The sequence below is a fragment of the Bacillus rossius genome, chromosome 6 (assembly GCF_032445375.1).
Source record: "Bacillus rossius redtenbacheri isolate Brsri chromosome 6, Brsri_v3, whole genome shotgun sequence".
In the NCBI taxonomy this organism is placed as follows: Eukaryota; Metazoa; Arthropoda; class Insecta; order Phasmatodea; family Bacillidae; genus Bacillus; species Bacillus rossius.
In genome coordinates, this window is record NC_086334.1 from 47921802 (window position 1) to 47948290 (window position 26489).

The window sequence follows — 26489 nt, forward strand, 5'->3', positions numbered from 1 at the left end:
TGATAAACCAAATGATTGAATTGTATGAAACCCTGTCAAAAATACAGCATTTTTTCAGGCAGCCAATGCTCGGAAATATCATAATTTTTACAAATCTCCAAAATAAAGTTTATTTTCTTAAAAGTATGACATCAAAAAGTCAATTTTGTTATCATGCCGTTGTTTGCATGAGCTTAGTCAGTTAGGTTGTCTCTATGGTGGCTTTTACAATAGCATGGTCAATAGCCAATCAGTGTGTTGATGAACGTTGAGAGCGTTTCACACACGTCCGTGTGGCTAGGTTAGGGTGTGTGATGTTACCAAGGTACTTCACTTCAGGTAGCAACTTGTATGTATCTACCTGTTTGTGGGGTTGGATGGGATTGGTCCTGTTGCAGACTAGCACCACATGCTTCTTAACCTAGTCAGGTGTCACTATGAAGTGCTTTTTGCCTATTAAAATTTTGAAGCAACTTGTAAACATGAAAACAAGAATTAATGATTACAAATAGTTTTAAAGACTACATAATTTTCTTGAAGAATATTCATCAGCCTTTTGGTTGAAAACACTACAAATTATAATTAGCAGTCATATACTTTATTCTACAGTATAGCCATACAAAGAATCTAATCATGTAATTTTAGACATATGAGTTCATGAAATAAAAAATAATCGCATCTAATCATTTAAAGGAGCAAAAATGTTGTTGTCCACGAGTTAACAGAGATAATGACTTCTGGCAATGTTGATCTTGAAATAATTATGAACTATAATTAGAAATATTTTCTTCTACATAAACAGGTTAGACTGACTAGCCTGCCAATGGCTGTGAATTATTAATAGGAATTGCAATTTTTTTCTGCTGCCACTTTATAACGAACAACTACCTAGTCCGCTATTTGGCCCAAATGATGGTACTACAGTTTTGGTAAAAATATCTACAGCACAACTTTTAACACACTAAAGTACATCTGAAGCAAGGATAAGGAAGCTTACTTTCAATTAGCCTATCACTGTGTTGTGTAGTGGTATATTATGATTCTGAAAGAACTTTTAACTTTGCGAAAGCCAGTGATTGGCAAGTAGTTTTGTTTGGAACATGTTTCTATTGAACTCTTTTTTCTTAGCCAACATCCCTGTTTCAGGTGGAAGAAACATGAGCCAGATTCTGGTGTGAGGGTTTTAGGGCACGCACTTGTACAAGCGCAGATCCAGGATTGATTATAGAGTGACAAAAACCCAATGTTATTATTGTTGCTTTAGAAACTACACTGCCTATGTGACAACACGAAACTTTTGCCAATCGCAAACATATAACAATTTTTTTTTATCATATTCAATCAGAAGAAAGTGCACTATATCGTTGTGAGAAGACACTAAATGCATACGTTTCCAAGGACAAAAAAAAATTACAAATGATTGAATTTTTTATGACCCAGGGCTTTTACTGACACTCGACGGCCTTGATACGGAGTGTTCAGCAATTTAAGGGCTCGCCGTAGTGATCAAGAATAACGTAGAAAGACGCACCAGTAATTTTTTTTAGCAAACTCAAGTGGAGGCTTTTTTAAAAATATATTTGGTTTTAACATTTTGTTGCCAGTGAGTTAATTAGTGATGGATAAACTCAGCAACGCAGTGCAAGTAAACTGGGGAAGGGGTCTGCCATGATCTGTACTATGGAACCGTCCCAGCAATTGCTGGATTGATTTTGGAATAATCATTGGAAACCAAAATCAGGATGGCCAGACAGGTAATTCCAAGTCGCCTGGAATGTGAGTCCATCATCTTCATCTTACAACTGCGCCTTATCGCTGCACTCACGAAGGAGAAGTGGCAATGATACACAGTGGCTGTGGTACATTTCACATCAGGTTGGGATGTTTGTTGTCATAAAATAAACATTTTAAAAATGTTTAAATATTGGTATAATTTTAGTCTGTGTATTTTTTGGTCCTCCGGAAGGGAAGGGTGGTTAAGGGCATGAGCCTCTGTGCCCCTGTCCCTACTACGCAAGAGAAACTGCAATAACAAAGAGTGCCTCTATTATGCAGAACTATGAGTTGTAGTAGGAGGGGGTGATGGATACATCCCGATAGCTACTCCCCTGGAAATTCATGTAGTGTATGCAAAATAAGCAATAATTATTTAATCTGTAACCTAAATTGTTTACATAGCATTATCAGCTAAATAATTATTGTATATTTCTAGCAAAGATCCTTTACAAAAATTGTTTTGTTACTCGGTCAAGCTTTGTGGCTTCCGTAGTGTAGGTGCAATTATTTAGCATGCTGTTTTTTGAAGTTTGCATAATTTGTATTCACTTTTTCAGGATTCTTCAACATTTTAACACAGACTCGCAAGAGTACAGTGTGGTGTTCACATCTGGCGCAACAGCAGCTTTGAAAATGGTGGCAGAGTGCTTTGATTGGACGGAGGAATACTTTGAAGGAACAGAAAACCCACACGGCGTAGATCTGGAGGGAGAGGAGTCAGGTGTTTCGCGAAATGGTACTGGTAATATCACCACCATAAAAAATGGTGAAATTACAAGGAAACGCGAGGAGAAGAAGGAAATGAAACGACCGTGCTACACTGGTGAGGCAGGTGATTTTGTGTACTTGCAGGACAACCACACCTCCGTCCTTGGAATGAGAGTGCCGGCAGCGGAAAAGTGTGGAAGTGTTTATTGTTTGTCAGACTCTGATGTGTTCGATGCATTTTCAACGAATTGCATTGAAGATGAGTCGACTCACGGGGCTGCCCACGCAGGCAACTCACTCTTCGTGTACCCAGCGCAAAGTAATTTCTCAGGAGTAAAGTATCCTCTCTCGTGGATAGCTCAGGCTCAAGATGGCCGTCTGGAGACGGTCTTATGCAGCAGATCTGCCGGGAATAAAAGGGAAAATAAATGCTCTAGATGGTTTTGCATGCTGGACGCAGCATCTCACGTGACCACTCAGACGATAGATCTCTCTCGGGTTAAACCGGATTTCTTGTGCATTTCGTTCTACAAGATGTTTGGCTACCCAACAGGACTTGGAGCTCTGCTGGTGCGGAACACCAGCGCTAATGTTTTACGTAAGAAGTATTTTGGTGGTGGGACCGTGCTAATAGCACTGAGCTGTGAAAACTTTCACGTGCCACGACCGCTCCTGAGTGACAGGTGAGCACTACATTGCTACTAATGTATCTGAAATGAGAAAATTTTAATGGCTCATACATAGGGGCATGTATTTTTCATGAAATAATCTGATAGGTCATTAGACTGCAGTAAGGTATGCCAGTGCTAGTGAATGTTTCCTTGTGATTGGCGGCTGTTTGCGAGAGAAGCCATTTCCTTATTTGGCCATTCAGGAAGCGTTTGCTTCAGCACCGGATGGCTGTGATTAGTGTGCTGGCAGCAGACATGTGCCTGAAATAAACCCAGCCAACCACGAAACACAGATAATGTTGCAAATTTTAAACACATAGCTGTCTGGAAATATTTTTGCAAAAAGTACATGGCCCTAATTGTATATTACAAAAAATTATGACAAATAATATTGTTTAAAATGTTTGACACGTGCTTTTACAGCGTTATTTATGAGTTTGGAATTCATCCTTGATAGTGAAGCTGAAAAGAATGTTAATACATATACATATGGAAAAAGTTTTTAAGATAGCACATTTCTTAAAGAATCGTAATTCAATCAGATTGTATTCTCTTTAAATAGGCCTAATGCTAATAAAACTTCTTTTGAGCTTTGTACTTGGATATAAAAACCTTTATGTATTTATAACTACAAATAATAATAATTAGCTCATAAAGATGGGACATTATACTTTCAATTACCTGAAAGTCCCAAAATGCATTTATTTGTGTGTGCCGGTGTCAGTGTTTCTGTTGTACAGGTACAAAACCGAAGATATTTGTATTTTATTTTAAAATATATTCAACCTAATATATTAAGTAACAGTATTTATGTTACATAAATTTTCTGTAATTTTATACTCGTAGCAAAAATTCATTGAATGATTAAATTTAATATATGATGGGAACTTGCTATAAAAAACTAACTGAATCGTAAATAAAATATAAATAAAGTATGAAAAAGTGGGGTTTATTAATTTATGAAATTAAGTGTTAGAAATTTCACTCATTACCAATGTTTTTAATGATATAAGCCATTATTAATTGAATTGGTTTCCATTTAATTTTATAGCTTCATTATTTAACCAAAACAGTGAAAATTCAAACAAAACTCCTTTTAGTAAGCCAGAAACCTTTATTAATCGACTAAGGTACTGATTAATGGAAAAAAAAATAGTAACAATTGAACACACACCTCCCACAGGTTTGAAGATGGCACTATACCATTCCTCTCAATAGCGTCCGTTCAGCATGGTTTCGACACGTTGAAGCGTCTCGTCGGAGACATGCAGAGCGTGGCAGAGCACACGTTTGCTTTGGCCCAGAGGCTGTTCCACAGCCTGCTCACGCTGCACCACTCCAACGGCCGGCCGGCTGCCGTCCTGTACGGGGACACGGACTATCGGGACCAGTCGACGCAGGGCGGTATCGTCAACTTCAACTTGCTGAGGGCCAACAAGGAGTATGTGGGCTTCGTTGAGGTTAGACAATGTCACTTTTACGGTGAGTGGGGGTTTATCTCTTGTTGTACTCACTTGCATGTCATTTTGTGGTTCCATTTGCACTTGCACTTTACAGATTAATTTTGCAATGAGTGCTTTATGAAATAACAGTTATCATGTTAGCTTAATATTAGGGCCATGTATTTTTCGTGAAATGATTTCCAGACCAGCTGTGTGTGTGTAAATTTTTGTAGCATTGTCTGTTTCGAGGTTGGCTGGGTTTATTTCAAGGTACATGTTTACTGTCAGCACACCAATCACAGCCATCCAGTGCAGAAGCACACAAGTCCTGATTTTCCCGCCCAGATAGGGCTTCTCTTGGGGACAGCTGCGAATCACATGGAAACAATCGCTAATGTTGGCATACCTTACTGCTGTCTGATGAGCGATCATATTTTTTCATGAAAAATACTGGCCCTACTTATTATATAAAATTTGCATGCAAAGTAATAAATGGTTACATTAGGCCTAGTTGGTAATTTTTTAAGAATATCATAATATTTATTAACTAATTAATGTTTGTTTGCTCTGTCTATGTTTAGGGTTCGGTACTTGGTGTTCTTACGTGTTATGTATTCTCTTGATTTATGTAGGTTTTTGCTGTGTCATCTTTCCTGAGCATTGAAATTCTGTGAAAAGTCATTTCACCTTATTTTGAATAAGTACTATTCCGTCACTTCTCATCGTTTTTCAAGTCAGCATGATGATGACTTCCAACATTTAATGTGTTTAGAATGCTATCATGGATTGGACGCACGTCCCTTTAGACCTGGTAATGCAATGGGATAGATTGCCTCACAGTCTCTTTATTAAAATGCTGTATTAATTAATTGATTACAGTAAAACTTAGATTAATGGTCACTGTCCGGACCAGGGCTGTGATGGATAACTGAATAGATGGATAGCAGAAATATTTAAATACATATGTACAGTTACATAATTTCATTGTACTATTTAAAATTAAATAGTACACACATATACTTCGAGCTTTATACAGTAAGTGTTTAAAGATGTCTGTTGGTTTGTTTGTATTCACACTTTTTTTGACAATGACAGATAACAGAAGCTGACACTTAAATGAGTCACGGTTAATCAAAGTTTTACTGTATTTAAATTTTGTTTCTCTCTTTTATCTTTTTGCTGTAAGTGTTATAGCATAGGTAATGGGCTTAAACACTGTTATGTGTAACTGCTTTGAGCATGGATCTCTGCATTTATGCTGTGAGTGGTTTTGATGCATGCATATTTGAGTTAAAAGCCTATTTTATAATTTAATAGTTTAATAGTTTATTGAATTCTTGATTGTTTTATAATCATTTAGCCTGGAAGCTATTTATTGTTGAATATTGTTAGCTCTGGTCTTACAGATGTTTATTTGGTGTTTGTATCAATGTAATCAGTATTCGCTTAAGATATGAATGCGGAAACTATGGGTGCACCATATTAAGGTGATATAGACCTGGCGGAGACTGTTCTCTGGACATGACATTGCCCATGTGGAAGCGTGACTCATGTCCTGCTGGTGCAAATACTTTGATGTGCCAGGACCGGTCCCGCTCTCAGTGTCATGTATGCTTACAGATGTTATTAATTAAGTTGTCTTATAGGCATCCCACAATGGATGAACACAGAAATAAGTACACGTGATTTGTTGATGAGATTTATTACACTGCCTCGCATCTCATGCTTCTCATACATTGAAGCCACAAATGACAACTGTAGAAAAGCCTAACGGCACAAATCGGTTTGCATGATGTCCAGAGCCACTTTGTAGTTGGATAAAGTTTCTTGCGTGATGTCTGAACTCCGGCTAGAGGATTACAATTAAATTAACTAAACAGTAGATATACCGAAGTAAGTTCCGAGGAAAGTTAAAAGCGAATCAGATTAATTATTTTTATTGGGATGGCGAAGACCACTTGAGGTACAAAATTGTTAAGTCCACGGAGTGGGGAAGGCGTCTTACCTCGGGTGGCAATGCAATGTGACTCAGGCGAGAGCTGGCCTCTGGGGGCTCTGGACGAAGTACTGACACCAAGTTAAATGGACAGTTAAGTCATTCAAATTCATACAGTTATCGTATTAAAGTAAAAACACAGTTATACTCACAAAATTATTGTAAAGATATTTAAGCATAAAAGTTATGTAATGATTTATGTGTAAAGATTACTGTTCAAAATTATAAAATACTTTGGCAAGTTTGGGCCCGTTTTTGTAGTTAATATAATTTAAATATAATAAACATGTAGAATGTTTGTAGGATCCTGAAACAAACACACAACACTTGGGGTGAAAAAGAAAGGTTTATAATATTGTTACGAGTGGGGAAAACAGGTCTGAAAGGATAGCCCAATTAATTAACTACAGTTTTATTTACTAACCAATAATTATGCTATTAATTAAATCATAACAATTTTATTGTCTATCCACAAAGTAATCACACTTTTAATCAGTTCACTATTCACTCTCTCCACTGGAGCTGGGCTTGAAAGTGGCTATCGCTACTGGTCGTCTCTTTCCGTGCACCTCGGTCCCAATATACTGCTCTGCACTACTCACCTGTTCATGCCGCTACACAGGCCCAGATACACCAGCCTTCTTACATGAAGCTTGCTTGTTATTGCTTGCCAAGGGGTCACCTACCCTCTTTACTACCTTGCAGGTCAGCCTTGCCATCTAGTAGCCCTTTGAAGTGTTGCGTCATCAGAATTCTCGACTTAACACTCAAAGCTCCAAAAACAATGGCATTCTAGTTACACCACTTTACGCAGACGATGCTCTGGAAATGTGCCAAACCTTTGTGGGAGGTAGAGAGGGGTGCCGCGCTAATCTGATTACTGGTGCTGGTAGAAGATGGGCGGGCACTACTTGCATTGCGTAAGGACTGTCTGGCCAACCTTGTCGCTAACTACAGTGCAACAGTATGAATTAGTTTTTTATGGAAGAGGCACTGACATTAATCCACCCTCTTGAGGAAGTTACAGGGGTTAGGGGCATTCAAGTACATTTGTCGTGGTGGGAAGTGCCATGAGGATAGGAGGGTAGTGAGGGGTGGTGTTACATCGGGCTCAGTAGGGGCGAAGCCCCAGACAATGTCAGTATGAATTATTTTATAACTGGCTTTTATTTTTATCACTAAGTTTGTTGTCTTATAGAAAAATTTTCTGCCATATTTACCCGAAAATAATGCGGCTCTGAATGTAACATGACCCCGAATGTTTTGATTATGAGTTAATGAAAAGACTTTATGGATTGTAAATCGCAATAGAAGTACATAGCACTTGAAAATTATTTAAACTAATAAATTTATTTCACATTTACTTGAACCTTTCTGGTGCCACTTTTGCCAGTAGATTGATTAACATGGTCTCTTTTTAAATACTTAGCCATAGTTAGAAAAAAATTGTGTTTTAGGACTGCAGTTCAAAAGCGGTGGCTGTTCAGAAAGCAAAGAATGTGATGATGTACGGTGGTTGTCTGAGAGGGTGAAAGAGGAGTGGGAGGTATCGCCTTCACCAGCAGTCACAGTGAAGAACATCAGAAATAAACCACTGACAAACTCATCTGTCAGTCTAAAGTGGCATAAGTGACACATTTAAGAGGCAGAGCCTGTAGTTTTTCAACTAAGCCATTCCCAATGGAATGATAGAGTTTGTAATTATATTATATTGTGACCCCCGATTTTGGTTTCCATACTTTGGGTAATAATTGTAGCATTATATTCAGGTAAATATGGTAATTAATAGAGCAAAGGAAAAACTTAAAAGTTCAGTGTTTTTTTTTTTTTTAATGATTTCATCTCTGTTCATTTGTAATTTCACTATTGAAAATTGTTTTTTGGGTATTTCACTTTATCTTTTATAAATAAAATATAGTTTTTGCTTGGTATATATCTTTACACCGTAGAAAACTTTGAAAGGCAATAATTTTCACCAACTAATGAAACTAGGGAATACTCAAATTTATGTATAGGGATATGATAATGAACTATAAATTTATTGTAATTTCTGAAGACAATTTACCTTTATATTTTAAATAATGAATTTAGTTATGAACTAATTAGACTCACATAAAATAAAAATAATAAAAAAATGCAATAAAATAATTATTTTTATGTTTTCAATTTTTGATTAGAAGTTTTCAATACAAATAAATAATATTGAAGCAATAGTTAAACCTGGAATTATTGATTCTTCAATAATGATGAATGCTTTATTAAAGTCAGCAGCAGAAAATTCTTACATAGAGATTTGTGGTGTTGATACTTATGTAAAAGAGATGCAATTTGTCCTTTAGAGACCTTCAATCATGCTTGTCAGTCATCGGTTTGAAATAGGCATTTTGAGTCAAATTATCACAAGCTATAATTGCATTTAGATTGTTTCTCATTTGTTATCAAACAATTAGAGGTATAAAGATTATATTTGTGTTGCCACTCTCCACCATAATAAAAAAACTATCCAACAATTTTATTGAGATAGCACATACTGTATTGAAAAGAGTTTTTTTTATGATTTAGAATAGTTGCTTAGTTATGTAATATGCTTTGATAAATAAATATAAAAACTCACCATTTTTTGACCCATTGTCAAGCGCTACAAAATAACCTTTAATTTTTTTAAAATATATTTACATAGATTGGTGCTGAGCGTCATGTGAAAGAGAAAAGATAATTTAATGTAAAATTGGACTGGTGGATGATATTCTTGTACATAAAGTAGTTCCACTCATGTTATGAACTCACTTTAGTCTTTTGTTTGTTCATGCTATCAAATATTTTTAGCTTATCACCTACAGAATAAGCGTTGTGTTTTTTCACATGACAAATGGAATAAACGGGGATGATTCAACAACTGCTAATCCTAGTGACAACGGACCCAAATGTCAGGCTTGACTTTATTCTCTCTCACTCTTTTTTTCTCTCTATATCCATGGATGGATCTGGGCTTTCTTCCCTCCGGGACAGAAATTATGATTAGTGCCCACCTTCCCCCCCCCCCCCCCCCCCTTTCTTACATACACAGCAATAAACATACCAGGTAAAATTTATTTTGCATCTGTGAACACCACTTGCATTATTTTAAGTTAGATTTTATGACACCCTTTGTACTTACCAGTGTATGTTTCACGTACTGTATTTATACCAATATGTAGTGTTCAAGATTCAATGGAAATTCAAATATTAAAATAATAATAATTTGTCTACTCAATCATGTAGCTAGAAAAACTCAAATAAAAATTAATGATAAATTGAGTATTAAAGATCTTCACTGAAAACATGATTATTGATAATGAGTAAAATAAAATAATTCGTGGATATTGTATAATTATTTAGTCTACAAAAAATTGATTGGCCCATCTTGCGCCCCTTTTGACCTGATGCCCAGGGTAGGTTCCTCCCCTCGTCTGCTCTAGATCCGTCCCTGTCTATCTCTCTCTCTAGCTCTGCCTCTAGCTCCCTCTAGCTCTCCCCAATCAGATGGGGAGAGATTACTTAAATTGATGTGACATCAGAATATTTTTGCACAGCACAGCTGGCTTGTGTATGACATTCCCACATTGTTGTTTTTAATATTTAATGAAATATATAAGTATCTAACTGGACCTGAAAAAAATTATAGTTAAAGCTTAAAAATGGGTGGATTTTACATAACAGAATTCTATCTAAAAAAATTAAATTTTCATTATCTTAACTTTATGACCTAATTTTAAATTTAATTTACAGTGTTTTTCTGACAGCATTAGGTGATTTTAATTATTTTGAAATAAAATTTAAAAATAGTATTGATAGATACAACTAAACTCTGTAATTTCATATAACATATTTATTGAGGTACAGGTTTTTATAAAAAAAATTTTAATAGATAATTTGTTTGTGTTTTCCCATTAATTGGTGTATTAGTTTAAACCAAATCATTTTATCATTGTTCATAGATATATACTTCTGAATTCTAAAATAAAGATACCATGTGTAATCCCTCCTGATAAAACTCAACAGTAATATATATGTATGTACATTAAAAAGTGTTACATATTTTTTGTGAGTTTTATGTGTTTAATAATGTCCTCCAAGTATAATGCACAAAATGTTTTCAGATTCTTAACATGGCCAATCTTCATGGAATTCAGCTTCGTACAGGTTGTTTCTGTAACCCCGGAGCTTGTCAGAAACACTTGGGACACTCTTCGCAAGACGTCAAGCATCACTTCCAGGTATCACCTGTTGTCAACTAATAAGCATTTACTTCTACCCAAATTTAAAGAGGAAGATAGCATTAAATATCCTGCTTCAACAAACACAATTGCTCGTAATGTTGGCACACAGGCCATCACATTCATTTGTACTTGTTGATACTAGTGACCCTAGCTTCATTCAGTGGTGCTCTTATGGGAGTAATTGCCTGCTCCCCATCCCAACTACCCCCATAACTAAAAATAACTGCAGATACAAAAAAAAATTGTGCGTTGAGTCCATGTGTGACAGAAGTGAAACTTCTTGCTTATTATATTATTACATTATTAGGTATAAGAAATAATTCTCTTTGGCGGAGGTTGCAGATCAAAAACAAATTTATGCAATTATGGCAGCATTGAATTATGCTATTGCACAAGTATGCAAAGTTTGCAAGTGTGCAAGTATGCATGTATGCAAGTGTGCAATCATGCAAGTCACCCTTCCTCTCGATGACATCATACTTGTTATCATGAACTAGGACGAGGGGGTAGGAGAGAGATATTTCCCCTTGTACCTACTGACGTGTTTTGATGTTAAGTGCAGAACCGGTGTGTAGACAAGAAATTGCGTCTATATTCTGTGCCTTATTGCAAGATGAAATATCTTTTACGGTCATAGTCTTACTATCAAAATTTTATCACAGGGGAGTATAGTCAACTTTTAATTTTCACAAAACTGCCAATTTTGTCACAAAGAAATCCATAGTTTTAGTATTGCTTATGTGAAGTACATTTTCCATGGTTCTTTACAGGATACTTTGATAATATTTTTTTGTTATAAATTAATTTCAGTAAATAGAGGTCTTAATAATTATAATCATACCATAATATAACATTTTTGTTAGTGCTTGTATTTGATAAAAGTGAAGATTTAGAAAAATTTTCAGCTGTTTTAACCAATATTTTTTAATAGTAAAATAATGTTGTTAATGAAACTTGAAGTAAAATTATTTTAATATGAGTATGAAGGAGTAACGTTTATTAATTTATGATGTTAAGAGTTAGAACTTTCACTCACTATAAATGTATTTTATTTTATAATAGTGACAAAAACTTATAAAATCAGATGAAAACCTGCAATAACAACTCTTGGAATAGTGAAATTTTTGGCGAAGCGGGGTGGTTTAGGGAATTTTCAGAATTTGATTAATACACACACTCACTCACTCACTCACTCACTCACTCACTCACTCACTCATTCACTTTTGCCTGTAGACTTCCGTAGCGAAGCACAGGTACATCAGCTAGTATATAATAATTAAGTTAAAAAATGTTTTTGAAGGATGGCACAAACTCTTTTAATGTGCCAGATTTTTTCGTATCAAACATTATTTCAAGAATGTTTATTTGACTTGTATTTATTTTAAAAAAATTTAATGTCTTTTTTTTTTCTTCACTTCAATTCACTTTTAAAGAATGATATCTTGCCACATTTCATATGTGTCTGTTTGGTGTTGCAGGCTGGTCATGTCTGTGGAGATGACAGAGATCTAGTGGACGGGCAGCCAACAGGATCTGTGAGGGTTTCTTTTGGGTACATGTCCAGTAAGGAAGATGTTGACAAACTGCTGTCATTGGTGATCAACTGCTTCGTTGAAAAACCTGCTATAAATAAAATACCAGAGTGGTGGGCATCACATGTGGAGATGTACAGGAGCAAATTTTTTAAGGAGCCTGAGTGCACAGACGTGGAACAAGTTGGTACAAATAATAACGGAATCCATTCTCAGAGAAAGAATGGATCGGACAGTTGCAGTGATGTGCCATCTCTCAGTCTTGCCTTATGCATGGACGTTACTGCGGGTGACCAAGAAAGACCAAAAGATGCAGGAAATTCCACTCTGGCAGAGCACATGACTCTGACGCACATTTTCTTGTATCCTGTCAAGTCGTGTGCGGCTTTGGCCGTCTCTAGCTGGACCATAGGGCCGCGCGGTCTCATCTACGACCGCGAGTGGATGGTTGTGACTGCTTCAGGAGTGTGTCTCACTCAGAAACAGGAAACCAAGCTGTGTTTGATTCAACCGTTCATCGATTTGGAAAGAAATCGGCTGCGCCTAAACTATCCAGGTATGTGGGGTTTGTTCTTCTTGAGAATGTACCTAATTGATGTTCACAGTAACGTCTTGTCACGTTTCCCACTTGCAAACAATCTGGGTTTGACCCTGCTAGGAATGAAATCTGTATTGGCTTGGTGGGAAACGAGTGATCAGACCACTCAACCACTGTGGTCCCATGCCTGGAACAGTGCACACATGTTTGCAAGTTGGTACCCACTGGGTTTGAAGCCCTCTCCCATCTTGGAGATTCCACCTAGGCAGGACTTAGAAGAAAAAATCCTATATTTTCCTTTTCATTTATCTGCCACTACATGCTAGAAATTATCAGTGTGATCTTAAAATTAACATATTTTAACATTTAAGTAGATTTTTGCTGAGAAAAAAGTGTGGAAAAAAAATGTTGGATTCTCAACTTCAGCTTCTTTACCTCATACTCTTACCGCACATGCTCTTGGGTAGCCGCACCAAAGTGATTATGTCAAAATGCAAGTGGTACGGAGCCCACTATAATTTTATCCTGTCATTATTGAAGCCTCTGTGTGTAACTGTGCGATGTAACACCCTATTCTTAAATCCTCCCCCTAAACCATCTAATGCTCAATTCTTTCCAAACATTTCTGGAATATTATTCTGTGGTGAAAGATATGGAACCAGATATGTCACATGCATTGATATATTGGAATTAGCAAGCTTTGCTATAGTCTTGACTGCCTCTCTTGCTTTTTTTACTTCACGTTCTCATAATTTTCTATTCTTTCCCGTTGCACAAAATTATTTTCAGGGTCCGTCAGAACTAGTTCTCTCCTAATGTTGCAAGGAAAAAAAAAGTGTTTACACCAAGCCCATCATATGTTTCAGTGACCAGCTTGTGCAATATCTGTTGTCAGTGGCATCATGTGAGAATTTCAAAGTTTTTATTATTTAAAAATTAATTTACTTTACATGACCAATATTTTAAGAATAATACAATACAAATATATAGTCAGAAAAATCACGATAGATATGTTAATCAATATGTAGACATTATAATGAGTTTACAATCTCCTATTACCTTTTTAAATGTACAAAAGCCAAGTTAAGCGCAGACTAAATTGCAGCTTAAGATTCACAAGTAATTTCCTATTTAATTTTTTCCTTCATGACAAAAATACCCAGCATTATTATTGACTAAGTATACATTTCAATAGGCATATGTTACTGAAAAACTATACTTCAAAATGACATAAACAACTTCCTGTTATCGTAAAAATAATGGCTGAATAATCACCAAGTGCCACGAAACTAGCAATATCAGTTAGCGATGATAACACACACACAATGTCCATTTTAAGTAGCGTTTTATTTTTGTAATATGAATTTAAGACAATAAGAAAACTTTTACATAATGTAATACATACTGCCTAAAGAATATACAAATTCTGGTTGTCTGCAAAAAATGTTTTTGCACCATATAACTTATTGCGATGTGTGTGCACAGTATCCATTTTGAGTGGCTTCGTGCAGAAAAATTAGATATTTTGTTTTGGAATATTATGAAATTTAAATATATTTCAGTATGCAGTCTTCTTCTGAATTTTAGGGGACAAAAGAATTTGTTGCACTGAGATAGCTTTACCATGAAGCTCAGCTTCAGTTTTATTGACGCGGGCCGGTCTCCACCAGGAGTGTGTGGAGTTGTGGCGGACGTCACCCAGCAGGTTTTGATGATGATAGTGACGATTGCTCAGCGCCAGCCCTCAGGGGAGAGCAGCCTCACAGTGAGGCAGAGTGTGGACTGTTCAGCCCAGTGTGGCTTGTCAAGAGACGCACCCGCGTTGGAGAGCTATAGAGGTTTGCAGCCTATCCGGAACACTCGTTGGTCCACGTGTTGTGGGCAGTAATGGTTGGTCGTATAAAAATTATTCTGATGAAAGTTGTAGATAATATTTAATGTTTTATAGTAAAACAGAATGGATTTAACAGTTGTCATAGTACAAAAATATAAAATTGTTAAAATTCTTCCCCTTTATTTTTTCGACTCCCTGCAATAACAGTTTGTCTTATCAAAAATTGTTTCAGACAAAAGTTTTAGGTACGAATTATAAGATATATAAACAATTTGAATGGATTTGATATATCTACTAAGGGAGTTATATATTTTTTTTAAATTTTAACCCTTATTTTTTTAACTAGATAATAATTATAAGATTAATTCATAACTAGTAAAAATTCAATGCTATGTCTACAAACAGGATTATGATTTTTTTTGTCCGCCAACCCCTGTTTTTTCAATCCCTTGCAGTTATGTTTGGTCGTATCAAAAATTTGTTGAATCAAAAGATTTTGACATTACTCCTATGAGTTATAAAATGCTCAAACGGATGTGATATTTTCCATATTACGGGAGTTAGAACGATTTTTCTGTTTTTTAAAAAAACCTTCCCCATTTCTACTTCTTTGGTTGGATATTGCCCATCAACGAATTCGACAGAGAGTTTCCACTACTAGATTTTGTGTATCAGTTTGGAAGTGATTTGAGAATAATTGGCACAGTTATTGTGTCCACAAAATTGTGATATATATACATATAAAGTTTTGAGTTGATGGTTTTGGGGTCTGTGGACCATGAAACGAAAAACTACATAAAAGTTTTCTGGAAGTTGCACCATGGTAATGGCCACAATGGGTAGTAATTCTTTTAACTCTACCTAAAACCTGATAAGATATCTGATTGAGGTCTGTTTACGAAAAGTATTTAAGAATACACTAAAGGCGGATGAGTAGTGTTGTTTCCGTATTTTGTTTTCAATCTGCATTTCTGTATCTGAAAAGGGCTAAAGTGTGTGTTTTCAGAAAAAAAATGTTTAGGTATGAAACACCAGGTACAGATCCTTGAAAACACTCAAGGGCCTTGCATTACATATTTTGTCATAATTTATCCACCATATACCACTCGAATTTCACGTTTGCCCCATGCACGACGAGGAGACTGCGTGCCAGTTCAGAGCAGTGAGCTTAGAGGCGATACCGCGCTAGATGCAGCGCCTCGTTAACACAAATACGCCCCTGACTAGGCGGGACCCTAACCAGTCAGAAGTGTACCGTGACGATGTATCTTGAGCGCTGTCGGGCTGATGGGAGTGAGACTGCACCCGGCCGTGCGTGAGGCGTGCAGCTTGTTGCAGGGATGCCCCCCGCGGACGTGCCCCTGGACGCGGGAGCTGAGGGGGGCGTGTGCCACAGCAAGGTGTGCCGGGACAGGGTGCAGGCGGCGGACTGCGGGGAAGAGGTGGCGTGCTGGCTGTCCCAGGCCTTGCTCCGGGACGGGGTGCGCCTCATCAGGCAGCTGGACGGCCCTTCCAGAGTCGCCAGCCGCGGCGGTGAGCTTCCCTCACTCTTCACTGGATTGTTCTTGACATTCACATCTCCTTTTTAATTTTACTTCACGTACTTAACACGCTAATTTTTTTTTTCCCTCTTTATTTATTAGTATTTTAATTGAAAAAGTTATGAACTTGTCATTTATATTCTATAACTAAAAAAATAAAAAAAACTACTTTAAAACTGGTTTTATACGCAGAACATGCCAGTGGCGGTCCTATGGAAAAAGCAATGTGGGCAATCACCTACCTCACCCCCTTAACCCCTCCTAAACAAAAAAATTGAGATAATTATCAGTAATCTACTCCAGTTGGCACCTCATCTATTAATTTGATTCAAATTTTTGTGTAAGAACGTATTATATTACATTTTTTTTAAATGCTACTTTACTGCAAGTATTTCTTTTAATCTTACTACTCTTAAAAATTAGATAAAATGTAGTCTTGAAAATGATTTTCCAAGGTGTTGTAAATGTCATTAAAATAGCAGTTTAAGGGACTAATACTATTATTTTTTCTCTCGAAATTTTGGACTCCTCATGTAACTGGAGGTATTCCATCCACTTAAACTATTCTGTCATTCGCCCTTCCCAACATTCGTAGCTGTGTCTGCATGTGGTCATGAAATGTCAATGAATATAAGTCCAGAATATAATTTTTTTATGGGAGTCATTAGAGTGTACAGTGAGATACACTGGATTCCAGTTATGTGGTTTGCCGTATCGGTGGTTGTGTGCATGAAACACAACAGACTTTAAGTTTGGTTAGTTTTGTAGGTTGCTGATAATTGCTTGCCAATTTGATGGTATTATACATAGTGAATGTGCCCTAAAAAGGCATATAGAAATGATTTCCTTTGAAAAATGCATCTTGAAACAATTATTACAAAATAATTGTCTACTTATTCATTTAAAATAGTGCTCTTTTTAAAATAAATAGTACACCAATCCCTCACTTAGCACGACTAATTCGTTCCTAAAAATGTTCGTGTTAATCGAAATCGTGTATTCTGAAGCATTAGTCCCCTTAAATATAAGGCTAAATTATTTAATGTGTTCCAAGATGTGTAGGGAAGTAATCTTTACATAATATAAATGCGTAGAATAATACTTGAAAATGCATATGTCATATCATTTATCTTTTTAAGCCTACCACCGAATACGTTAGATAAAGAAAACATGGCACAGTGTAACGGGAGATAAGTGGTAACATATTTACCGTCAGTCAGCAGGTTGGCTTGCCCGCCCAGGCGTGACCTTCAACACGCGCGCGCGTGTCTGCCTGCTGTTGCAAGCAGCTGGATCCTTTGTTATTACGTTTAAAACTTAACAAAATTAAAACACTTATGAAATTAAGAACCGGTTTTATATAACTTTAAAACACACAGCCATATGTAAACATTTAATTTGTTATGCACACCTCTTATAAAAGCGGCTATTTAAACAAATCAGTTAACAGATAAACAGATTTAGATTTTCCCTAGAGCACAAACATAACATTAAAATACGGGTACACTCCCTATTTAACGCGGTTGTCGGGGGACATAACTTTTACCCGCGTTGTTGCATAACCGCAATGTTTCGATGTGACCAAGGTCAAAAGGCATAAAACACCGCCTGTGTTCTAATAGGTCGGCAAGCACGCACAGTATAGACGGCCCGCCTTTGTGCGGACTTTGCATCCGCAGTTTCCACTAAACACGGGTGAAAAAATAAAATAATAAATTTTAAAGATAAATATTAAATGTTGAATTGTTTTTAATTTTCCGCGTGCCGCGCACAGTTTGTCGCACGGCCTACGAGCGCGCCACACGCCTCCATACACATGTGCGGCACACAAGCTGCTGCTGCCAGTCTCGTGGTGTTAGCCACAGTATCTGCTTCGTCAGTGTCCGTAACAAAGTAAGTGCAGTGTGTGCGGTTACACACGATTCTGTGGTCAAAGTCTTCTAAAAAGAAAGGCAGTAGTGATACTTCAAACCGAATATGAATCGCAAAGTACCGAGTTTGATTGACAAAATAAAAATTCTAGATTTACTTACAGATAGCTTGTCTTTTGTAGAAGCAGGCCGCAGATACAGGGAAAAAAAAACGATTCTAGCATTCGTACAATAAAAAATAAAGAATCGTCTATCGTGTCAAGTGGTTAAACTTTATTATCCATGCTTACAGTAAATTATAAATGGTCACATGTGGGAAACAAAAATTGCGCCAATTTAATTTTAGCGCAATCAGTGACGCCGTATTAAAAACCGTGTTAAACTTTGTCTTTACTTATTTCACCAAACGCTGTGTCGAGTTGCTGAGTGTGTGTGGCTCGGATCGGCAAGTGTTATATTCCCCAGCCTCTGTTTAAAGGTCGGGAGACCGCTACACATAAACATTTCCGGGACTTGTTTACTACCTCACGGCAAAAGTGGTACAGTATGGTTCACGTAAATATTGGACCACTGGGAATTCCTGGGCAAAGATTAAAAATACGCTAGCCGATTTACTTTACTATTTAATGTTAAAACATTATACCAAAGTAAAAAGATGAACTTGTATAATACAATGAATTACCCAATAATATTACGTCTGTAGGTTTAAGTTGTAACAAAACATTTATATACAGATGTCCAGTAAAGTACCAATTAAGATTCTGGAGTGGAATTTTAAACACCGGACTACCTGATTTTGCCTTGTACGCAGCGACGCTGCTCAGTCAAGTGACTCATGCTCTGCCTGTGTGCTGTGTGAACACATTCCCTCCCCCACTCCCCCTGGTGTTTCTGCCCGCTCTAATCTCTACCTCTCTCCATGTTCTCGGCTCGCCTCTCCCTACCCAGCGCTTGCCGACAACCAAGCCTATCCAACATACATCCCTAGCCGAGTTACACTGGACAATGTCGCTGGATGGTGGGCTTTATCAGGTCCCCTGTCCGATGCTTCATTTGTGAGATAAAGCGACGTTAAGAACTAGTGTTTCAGAAAATATCACTGGGCTGGATTGGACCATAATTTGAAAACCCTACAAGCTAGAGGAATAATGTACGGAGATATCTTGTTTAGAATTTTACTGCGGACATTTTCTACGCCTAGGCTTTTTTCTGCCCGATGCTTAGTTTGTTAGTTACAACGCAAAATTATCCTAATCGGCTGTCAACCATTTATTCCATTATTATTATTCATTTCTGACTGGGGGACATGGTTTGACCCGCGATATACCCGATTCTGCGATCAATCGGGGCGCGATATACCGGGAGTTTACTGTATGTACAATATGTACATATACAAAACATAAAAGTTAGTTAAATATTTTCTGGGGTGAAATTAACACTATCATCTTGCTTTTTTTTAAAAAAAACGTGTCCAATTTCATCTGCTTTGGTTTCTGTACGGTACGGCCTGGTCTGCAGCCGGGCATCAACGGTACGGCCTGGTCTGCGGCCGGGCATCAACAGTACGGCCCGGTGTTTGTTTATCTGCGTGCGCATCTCTTTCCCCTCGCATTCCAAACCACTCTTCCCCCCTCGAATTCCATACCTGACGTCGCGTCGTTTCCGAGATTTTTTTTAGCCTGTGGCGATTTCGTGCTAACTGAAATTTACAGACGTGCTATTCGAGACTAGGGCAGTAAAATTTACATCGTGCTAACTGAATTCGCATTAAGTGAAGACGTGCTATGCGAGGGATTGGTGGTGAAATTAACACTATCATCTTGCTTTTTTTTTAAAAAAAACGTGTACACCAATCCCTCGCATAGCACGTCTTCACTTAATGCGAATTCAGTTAGCACGATGTAAATTTTACTGCCCTAGTCTCGAATAGCACGTCTGTAAATTTCAGTTAGCACGAAATCGCCACAGGCTAAAAAAAATCTCGGAAACGACGCGACGTCAGGTATGGAATTCGAGGGGGGAAGAGTGGTTTGGAATGCGAGGGGAAAGAGATGCGCACGCAGATAAACAAACACCGGGCCATACTGTTGATGCCCGGCCGCAGACCAGAAACCAAAGCAAATGAAACTGGACACGTTTTTTAAAAAAAAGCAAGATGATAGTGTTAATTTCACCCCAGAAAATATTTAACTAACTTTTATGTTTTGTATATGTACATATTGTACATACAGTAAACTCCCGGTATATTGCGCCCCGATTGATCGCAGAATCGGGTATATCGCGGGTCAAACCATGTCCCCCAGTCAGAAATGAATAATAATAATGGAATAAATGGTTGACAGCCGATTAGGATAATTTTGCGTTGTAACTAACAAACTAAGCATCGGGCAGAAAAAAGCCTAGGCGTAGAAAATGTCCGCAGTAAAATTCTAAACAAGATATCTCCGTACATTATTACTCTAGCTTGTAGGGTTTTCAAATTATGGTCCAATCCAGCCCAGTGATATTTTCTGAAACACTAGTTCTTAACGTCGCTTTATCTCACAAATGAAGCATCGGACAGGGGACCTGATAAAGCCCACCATCCAGCGACATTGTCCAGTGTAACTCGGCTAGGGATGTATGTTGGATAGGCTTGGTTGTCGGCAAGCGCTGGGTAGGGAGAGGCGAGCCGAGAACATGGAGAGAGGTAGAGATTAGAGCGGGCAGAAACACCAGGGGGAGTGGGGGAGGGAATGTGTTCACACAGCACACAGGCAGAGCATGAGTCACTTGACTGAGCAGCGTCGCTGCGTACAAGGCAAAATCAGGTAGTCCGGTGTTTAAAATTCCACTCCAGAATCTTAATTGGTACTTTACTGGACATCTGTATATAAATGTTTTGTTACAACTTAAACCTACAGACGTAATATTATTGGGTAATTCATTGTATTATACAAGTTCATCTTTTTACTTTGGTATAATGTTTTAACATTAAATAGTAAAGTAAATCGGCTAGCGTATTTTTAATCTTTGCCCAGGAATTCCCAGTGGTCCAATATTTACGTGAACCATACTGTACCACTTTTGCCGTGAGGTAGTAAACAAGTCCCGGAAATGTTTATGTGTAGCGGTCTCCCGACCTTTAAACAGAGGCTGGGGAATATAACACTTGCCGATCCGAGCCACAACACTCAGCAACTCGACACAGCATTTGGTGAAATAAGTAAAGACAAAGTTTAACACGGTTTTTAATACGGCGTCACTGATTGCGCTAAAATTAAATTGGCGCTAAAATTAAATTGGCGCAATTTTTGTTTCCCACATGTGACCATTTATAATTTACTGTAAGCATGGATAATAAAGTTTAACCACTTGACACGATAGACTATTTTTTATTGTACGAATGCTAGAATCGTTTTTTTCCTGTATCTGCGGCCTGCTTCTACAAAAGACAAGCTATCTGTAAGTAAATCTAGAATTTTTATTTTGTCAATCAAACTCGGTACTTTGCGATTCATATTCGGTTTGAAGTATCACTACGGCCTTTCTTTTTAGAAGACTTTGACCACAGAATCGTGTGTAACCGCACACACTGCACTTACTTTGTTACGGACACTGACGAAGCAGATACTGTGGCTAACATCACGAGACTGGCAGCAGCAGCTTGTGTGCCGCACATGTGTATGGCGGCGTGTGGCGCGCTCGTAGGCCGTGCGACAAACTGTGCGCGGCACGCGGAAAAATAAAAACAATTCAACATTTAATATTTATCTGTAAAATTTATTATTTTTATTTTTTCACCCGTGTTTAGTGGAAACTGCGGATGCAAAGTCCGCACAAAGGCGGGCCGTCTATACTGTGCGTGCTTGCCGACCTATTAGAACACAGGCGGTGTTTTATGCCTTTTGACCTTGGTCACATCGAAACATCGCGGTTATGCAACAACGCGGGTAAAAGTTATGTACCCTGACAACCGCGTTAAATAGGGAGTGTACCCGTATTTTAATGTTATGTTTGTGCTCTAGGGAAAATCTAAATCTGTTTATCTGTTAACTGATTTGTTTACATAGCCGCTTTTATAAGAGGTGTGCATAACAAACTAAATGTTTACATATGGCTGTGTGTTTTAAAGTTATATAAAACCGGTTCTTAATTTCATTAAAGTGTTTTAATTTTGTTAAGTTTTAAACGTAATAACAAAGGATCCAGCTGCTTGCAACAGCAGGCAGACAGACGCGCGCGCGTGTTGAAGGTCACGCCTGGGCGGGCAAGCCAACCTGCTGACTGACGGTAAATATGTTACCACTTATCTCCCGTTACACTGTGCCATGTTTTCTTTATCTAACGTATTCGGTGGTAGGCTTAAAAAGATAAATGATATGACATATGCATTTTCAAGTATTATTCTACGCATTTATATTATGTAAAGATTACTTCCCTACACATCTTGGAACACATTAAATAATTTAGCCTTATATTTATGTGGACTAATGCTTCAGAATACGCGATTTCGATTAACACGAACATTTTTAGGAACGAATTAGTCGTGCTAAGTGAGGGATTGGTGTATTGTGCGACCTATGTGGTGAGGACTGGGTTCGTAAGGGATAGCCCAATTAGGTTTTTTCACAGTTTTATTAATTACTAATATTTACATTTGACGCTGCCTGTCCTGAAATTTGGTTAATTAAAATTATATAAAGTGAATTTTGGTCTCAAGGGCGGGGTTCCTGGCCTCGTGGCTGCAGGCAGGGACGCGTCGACAAGGGCCCCCCGGGCTGTTATGGCCTCCCAGGACGCCGTATCAGTGAAATAAATACGTAACTTTGATTGTTTTATTCCGGTAGCACACGTTACAGAACGTTACACAAGGCACTGGCACGTGACTGGCCGTATTGTCGTCAACCTTCACTCTGCCTACACGGCCCTCGAATGGCGGCACTGATTACGTCTCACGGTGTTCCGAGGACTGCTCCACTGAGGGGTGCAGGCTAACCTGAGCTACGGTGATGACTATTCGTGGCGCAGCACGTCTGGTGCATAACACGTAATATTTCGTGATACACGTACTACGTGAATCTGTTACTGTCTATGCGGATTAACAATTAATACTGACTTACACATGGACATGATGATGACGACACACACTAATCTAAACACGGCAATTAACACTGAATAATTATGAGTACGTCCCGGACTCGAGGTGGGGACGGTCTCCAGACGTCTAATGATCACGTGATGCGAGACTGGTTCTCGCAGTGGCGTGAGCCACGTTTAAACTGTGAACTGGCGCGACGGGACCCAACGTGGTCTCTCGTTCATGTCCGTTGCACGTCCCAGGGGTTGAAGCGTTCGTAAGTTCATTTACGCATTTGGCACAATGCCGCCCTGCATGGGAAAAGTTCTAATCCTCAGTGGGGAGGTTTTATAGCGTGAGGCGCAGACGCCTCGGCGGGCCGCCTAAAAACACAGAATTACATATTACGCTGAAAAACCTGTGGTCGGGTTGCACACTTTATCTAAGGGCCGCACGATATGTTGTATGGCCGGTTAGGGCCAACCGGGGAGCTGTAGAAAGAGGATTCGGAGATAATTACTTATTGATGCTAAGCGTGGAAACTGGCGCGAAAATTGGAGGCTCCCCGTGCGTGGAGCTGCCGGCCCTGGCGAGTGCTGGATGGCGACTGACGACTCTCCCTGGCAACCGGGCCAGGGAGGGGAGGAAAACCCGCGGGAAAAACGACGGAGCGCGAGAAGGCGATGCCGGCCAGTTTTGTGAGCGGAAACATATGACACCATTAATTAATTAACGACAATTTTTATGCTTATTAAAATTGTTAGTTTCTGTTTGTTAAATAATTTACATGTGCACTGGATTACATATGCGCATTGCCACACCCGGCCGGGCGCTTTGTACACCTAGCCAGCCGTGACTGACGTCACGCCGTTCGAGGCACTGCACTAAGCTACCCGCGCGGGCGTGTTCGGCGCACTGACACTGGCTCAGGTGTTGAGGTCACATAACAGCCTGTGCTCTCAGAGGGAGCACCGACGGCGGCGTCACAATAATAAATAATTGTACTTAAAATTTCCCGATCATAAATCACTGGCACTTAAAAAAATTTTTATTCTCAAGTCACTCAATGTCAGTCAAGTTCCTGGGTTCACACTCCTCGCTGGAGCTAGGCTCAACAGTGGTTCGTCCCTTACCTCGCGCCTGTCCTCACACACACAGCCTCGCGCCACTCAGTCGCACTCTCGCGATCTAGTTGAACTCCGCGTTGCGCCACTCTCGGCGGGGGGGTCTCTCACCCTCTTCACCGATGTCGCACTTCCCTTCACTCACGGAACTCACTCGGAACTGCCTAGGAGGCCAGCGTCGCTGCTTGAATACTAGTGGGTTGTCCTTCCAGAACCTACGAGAGCAGCTGTGACGAGTCGCGTCATCCCGGACCGACCCTTCGCCCGAACAGTCCAGAAGGGTGGCGTCCATTCATTCCCAAGGCCGCTCAGAGATAGATGACAGCGTCGAGGCAGGACGATGTGCAGGGAGCGGAGGGGCGAGGGTGTAGCGTCGATCCTTGTAATCCGGCCAGGCACGCGTGGCATGTCAGTGGACGGCACGTGATCGGCGTGTGATGCTAGTGGCAGTGCAGGGCCGTCAGCCAGCTCCGAACCTGGCACACTTAGTGCACGATTAGTAACAATATTAATAAAAATACAATTTTTAGGAACAAAAATATAAATTTTAAAAATGAAAATAAGCCATAGTAAAATTTCTAATTTTTTTATTCATTCAATCTGAGGGCCAGCTATACAGTCGTAGACCAAAACAAACACCATTGAATAGAGGTCTGTTAAAAGAATTTAACTCATGAGTTGCCAAAATATGTGTATCTTTCTACTTTACTTTTAAACTCTGAAGACACGCTGCTTTAACCGGTATTGCAACTTTATGTATGTTCTTTGCTATTATGTATATTCAAATAACCTGTCACTTTATCTATACTTATTCTGGGGAGGTGTTTTAAGCTAACTTTCCAAACTTCGTACACTGTTTATTTATGCATGTTAACAGGTGGTGACCAGAAACCATCACTCTCACTGTCCAATCAAGCACAGTTTCTGCTTCTCAATCAACGTACCATTGACTGGCTTGGAGAGAAGATAGAAGATGATTCTGACTGTACCAAAGTGAGATAATGTGTGCCCAACACACAATATGCAGCTAGTTCACAGCTCTTTCAAAGGAGAGAGCCAGTTTTCATTTCTCAAAAATTGCAATATATTTTAAAGACCTGGTGTTCCATTGGGGAGCTGTTCACCAATCTCTCTAAATCCAGAATTACTATAGCCAGTTGCGTCTGTCCATTGCCCTTCATCCGTTTGTATGTTGGCCATAGAGCGATTTACAACACTCCATTTATCCATCATAAAATTTTCCCTCATATATGCTGCCAACTGTTCAGAAAACTTAAATTTTGGAGGAAATTTATCTTGTACAATTAGATTAGGTTGACAATTATGTAAGCTTTACACTTAAATACCTCATTACCTCTCACTTTTTTTTTTTTAATTCAACATTTTCAGTTATGCGTAAATGATTACACTTTTGTGAATCAGACAATTATACATAGTTTAGAAACACATACTTTAAAATGTGTTCAAAAATAATTTAAAAAATTATTATTTAGGCATCTGAAGATTTAAAAAAAATTTCAAAACCTTGGCAGAAATGCCAACTTTTGAAACCCTCAATTAGTAAAATACATAAAAAATAATGTAACACGCGTAAACTGCTCGCGGCAATTGAAAAAATTAATAAACTTTCATGATATCACATTTTTTCTAGAAATCGAAATTATGTAATCGTTTTAACATACAATAACATTGCAGACCAACAATCATTCTCATTATTTACCATTATGGAAACATTTTTGCTTAGTATCACATCAAAGAAAAAACTTCGTTCCTTGTGGTACCCTACAAATCAACAGATTGTACCTTTGTTACAATATACACTGATATCAGTTAACTTTCAGTAGAATCTCCCTGGAGTACTGGCAATGAAAGCAACCTTGACACTATCATTTTCAAACTTGCATCACAAAATGTTACTACTAGTGGATATAATTTGGATTCAGAGTCATTGCTGCCGTCGGTCGCGACTGAAAATGCCACAGTTTGTAAATACAAACAATTTTATAGTTGCATCTATTGCCATTTCTTTCACGAAGCAGTCGAGTTTGTTCTTGCGCAACCAAATTTTTTTTGCTACTTCAGGATTTGAAAACATTTTTCTGAATAACGGGCCGGCGTGATCCGAAACATTTAAAGGAATATTATGTTCAACCAAAAAG

The 26489-nt window shown here is 38.4% G+C and overlaps 1 protein-coding gene across 1 annotated transcript in view; it reads left to right on the plus strand.

Annotated features, from left to right (window-relative positions):
• Nucleotides 1-26489, plus strand: part of LOC134533156 (molybdenum cofactor sulfurase 3) — a 36765-nt gene that overhangs the window by 2280 nt on the left and 7996 nt on the right. Inside the window, exons 3-8 of the mRNA XM_063370513.1 lie at nucleotides 2313-3146; nucleotides 4318-4594; nucleotides 10712-10828; nucleotides 12310-12919; nucleotides 16074-16268; nucleotides 25208-25323. Coding sequence (XP_063226583.1) covers nucleotides 2313-3146; nucleotides 4318-4594; nucleotides 10712-10828; nucleotides 12310-12919; nucleotides 16074-16268; nucleotides 25208-25323 — 2149 coding nt within the window. The remainder of the gene's footprint in view (nucleotides 1-2312; nucleotides 3147-4317; nucleotides 4595-10711; nucleotides 10829-12309; nucleotides 12920-16073; nucleotides 16269-25207; nucleotides 25324-26489) is intronic.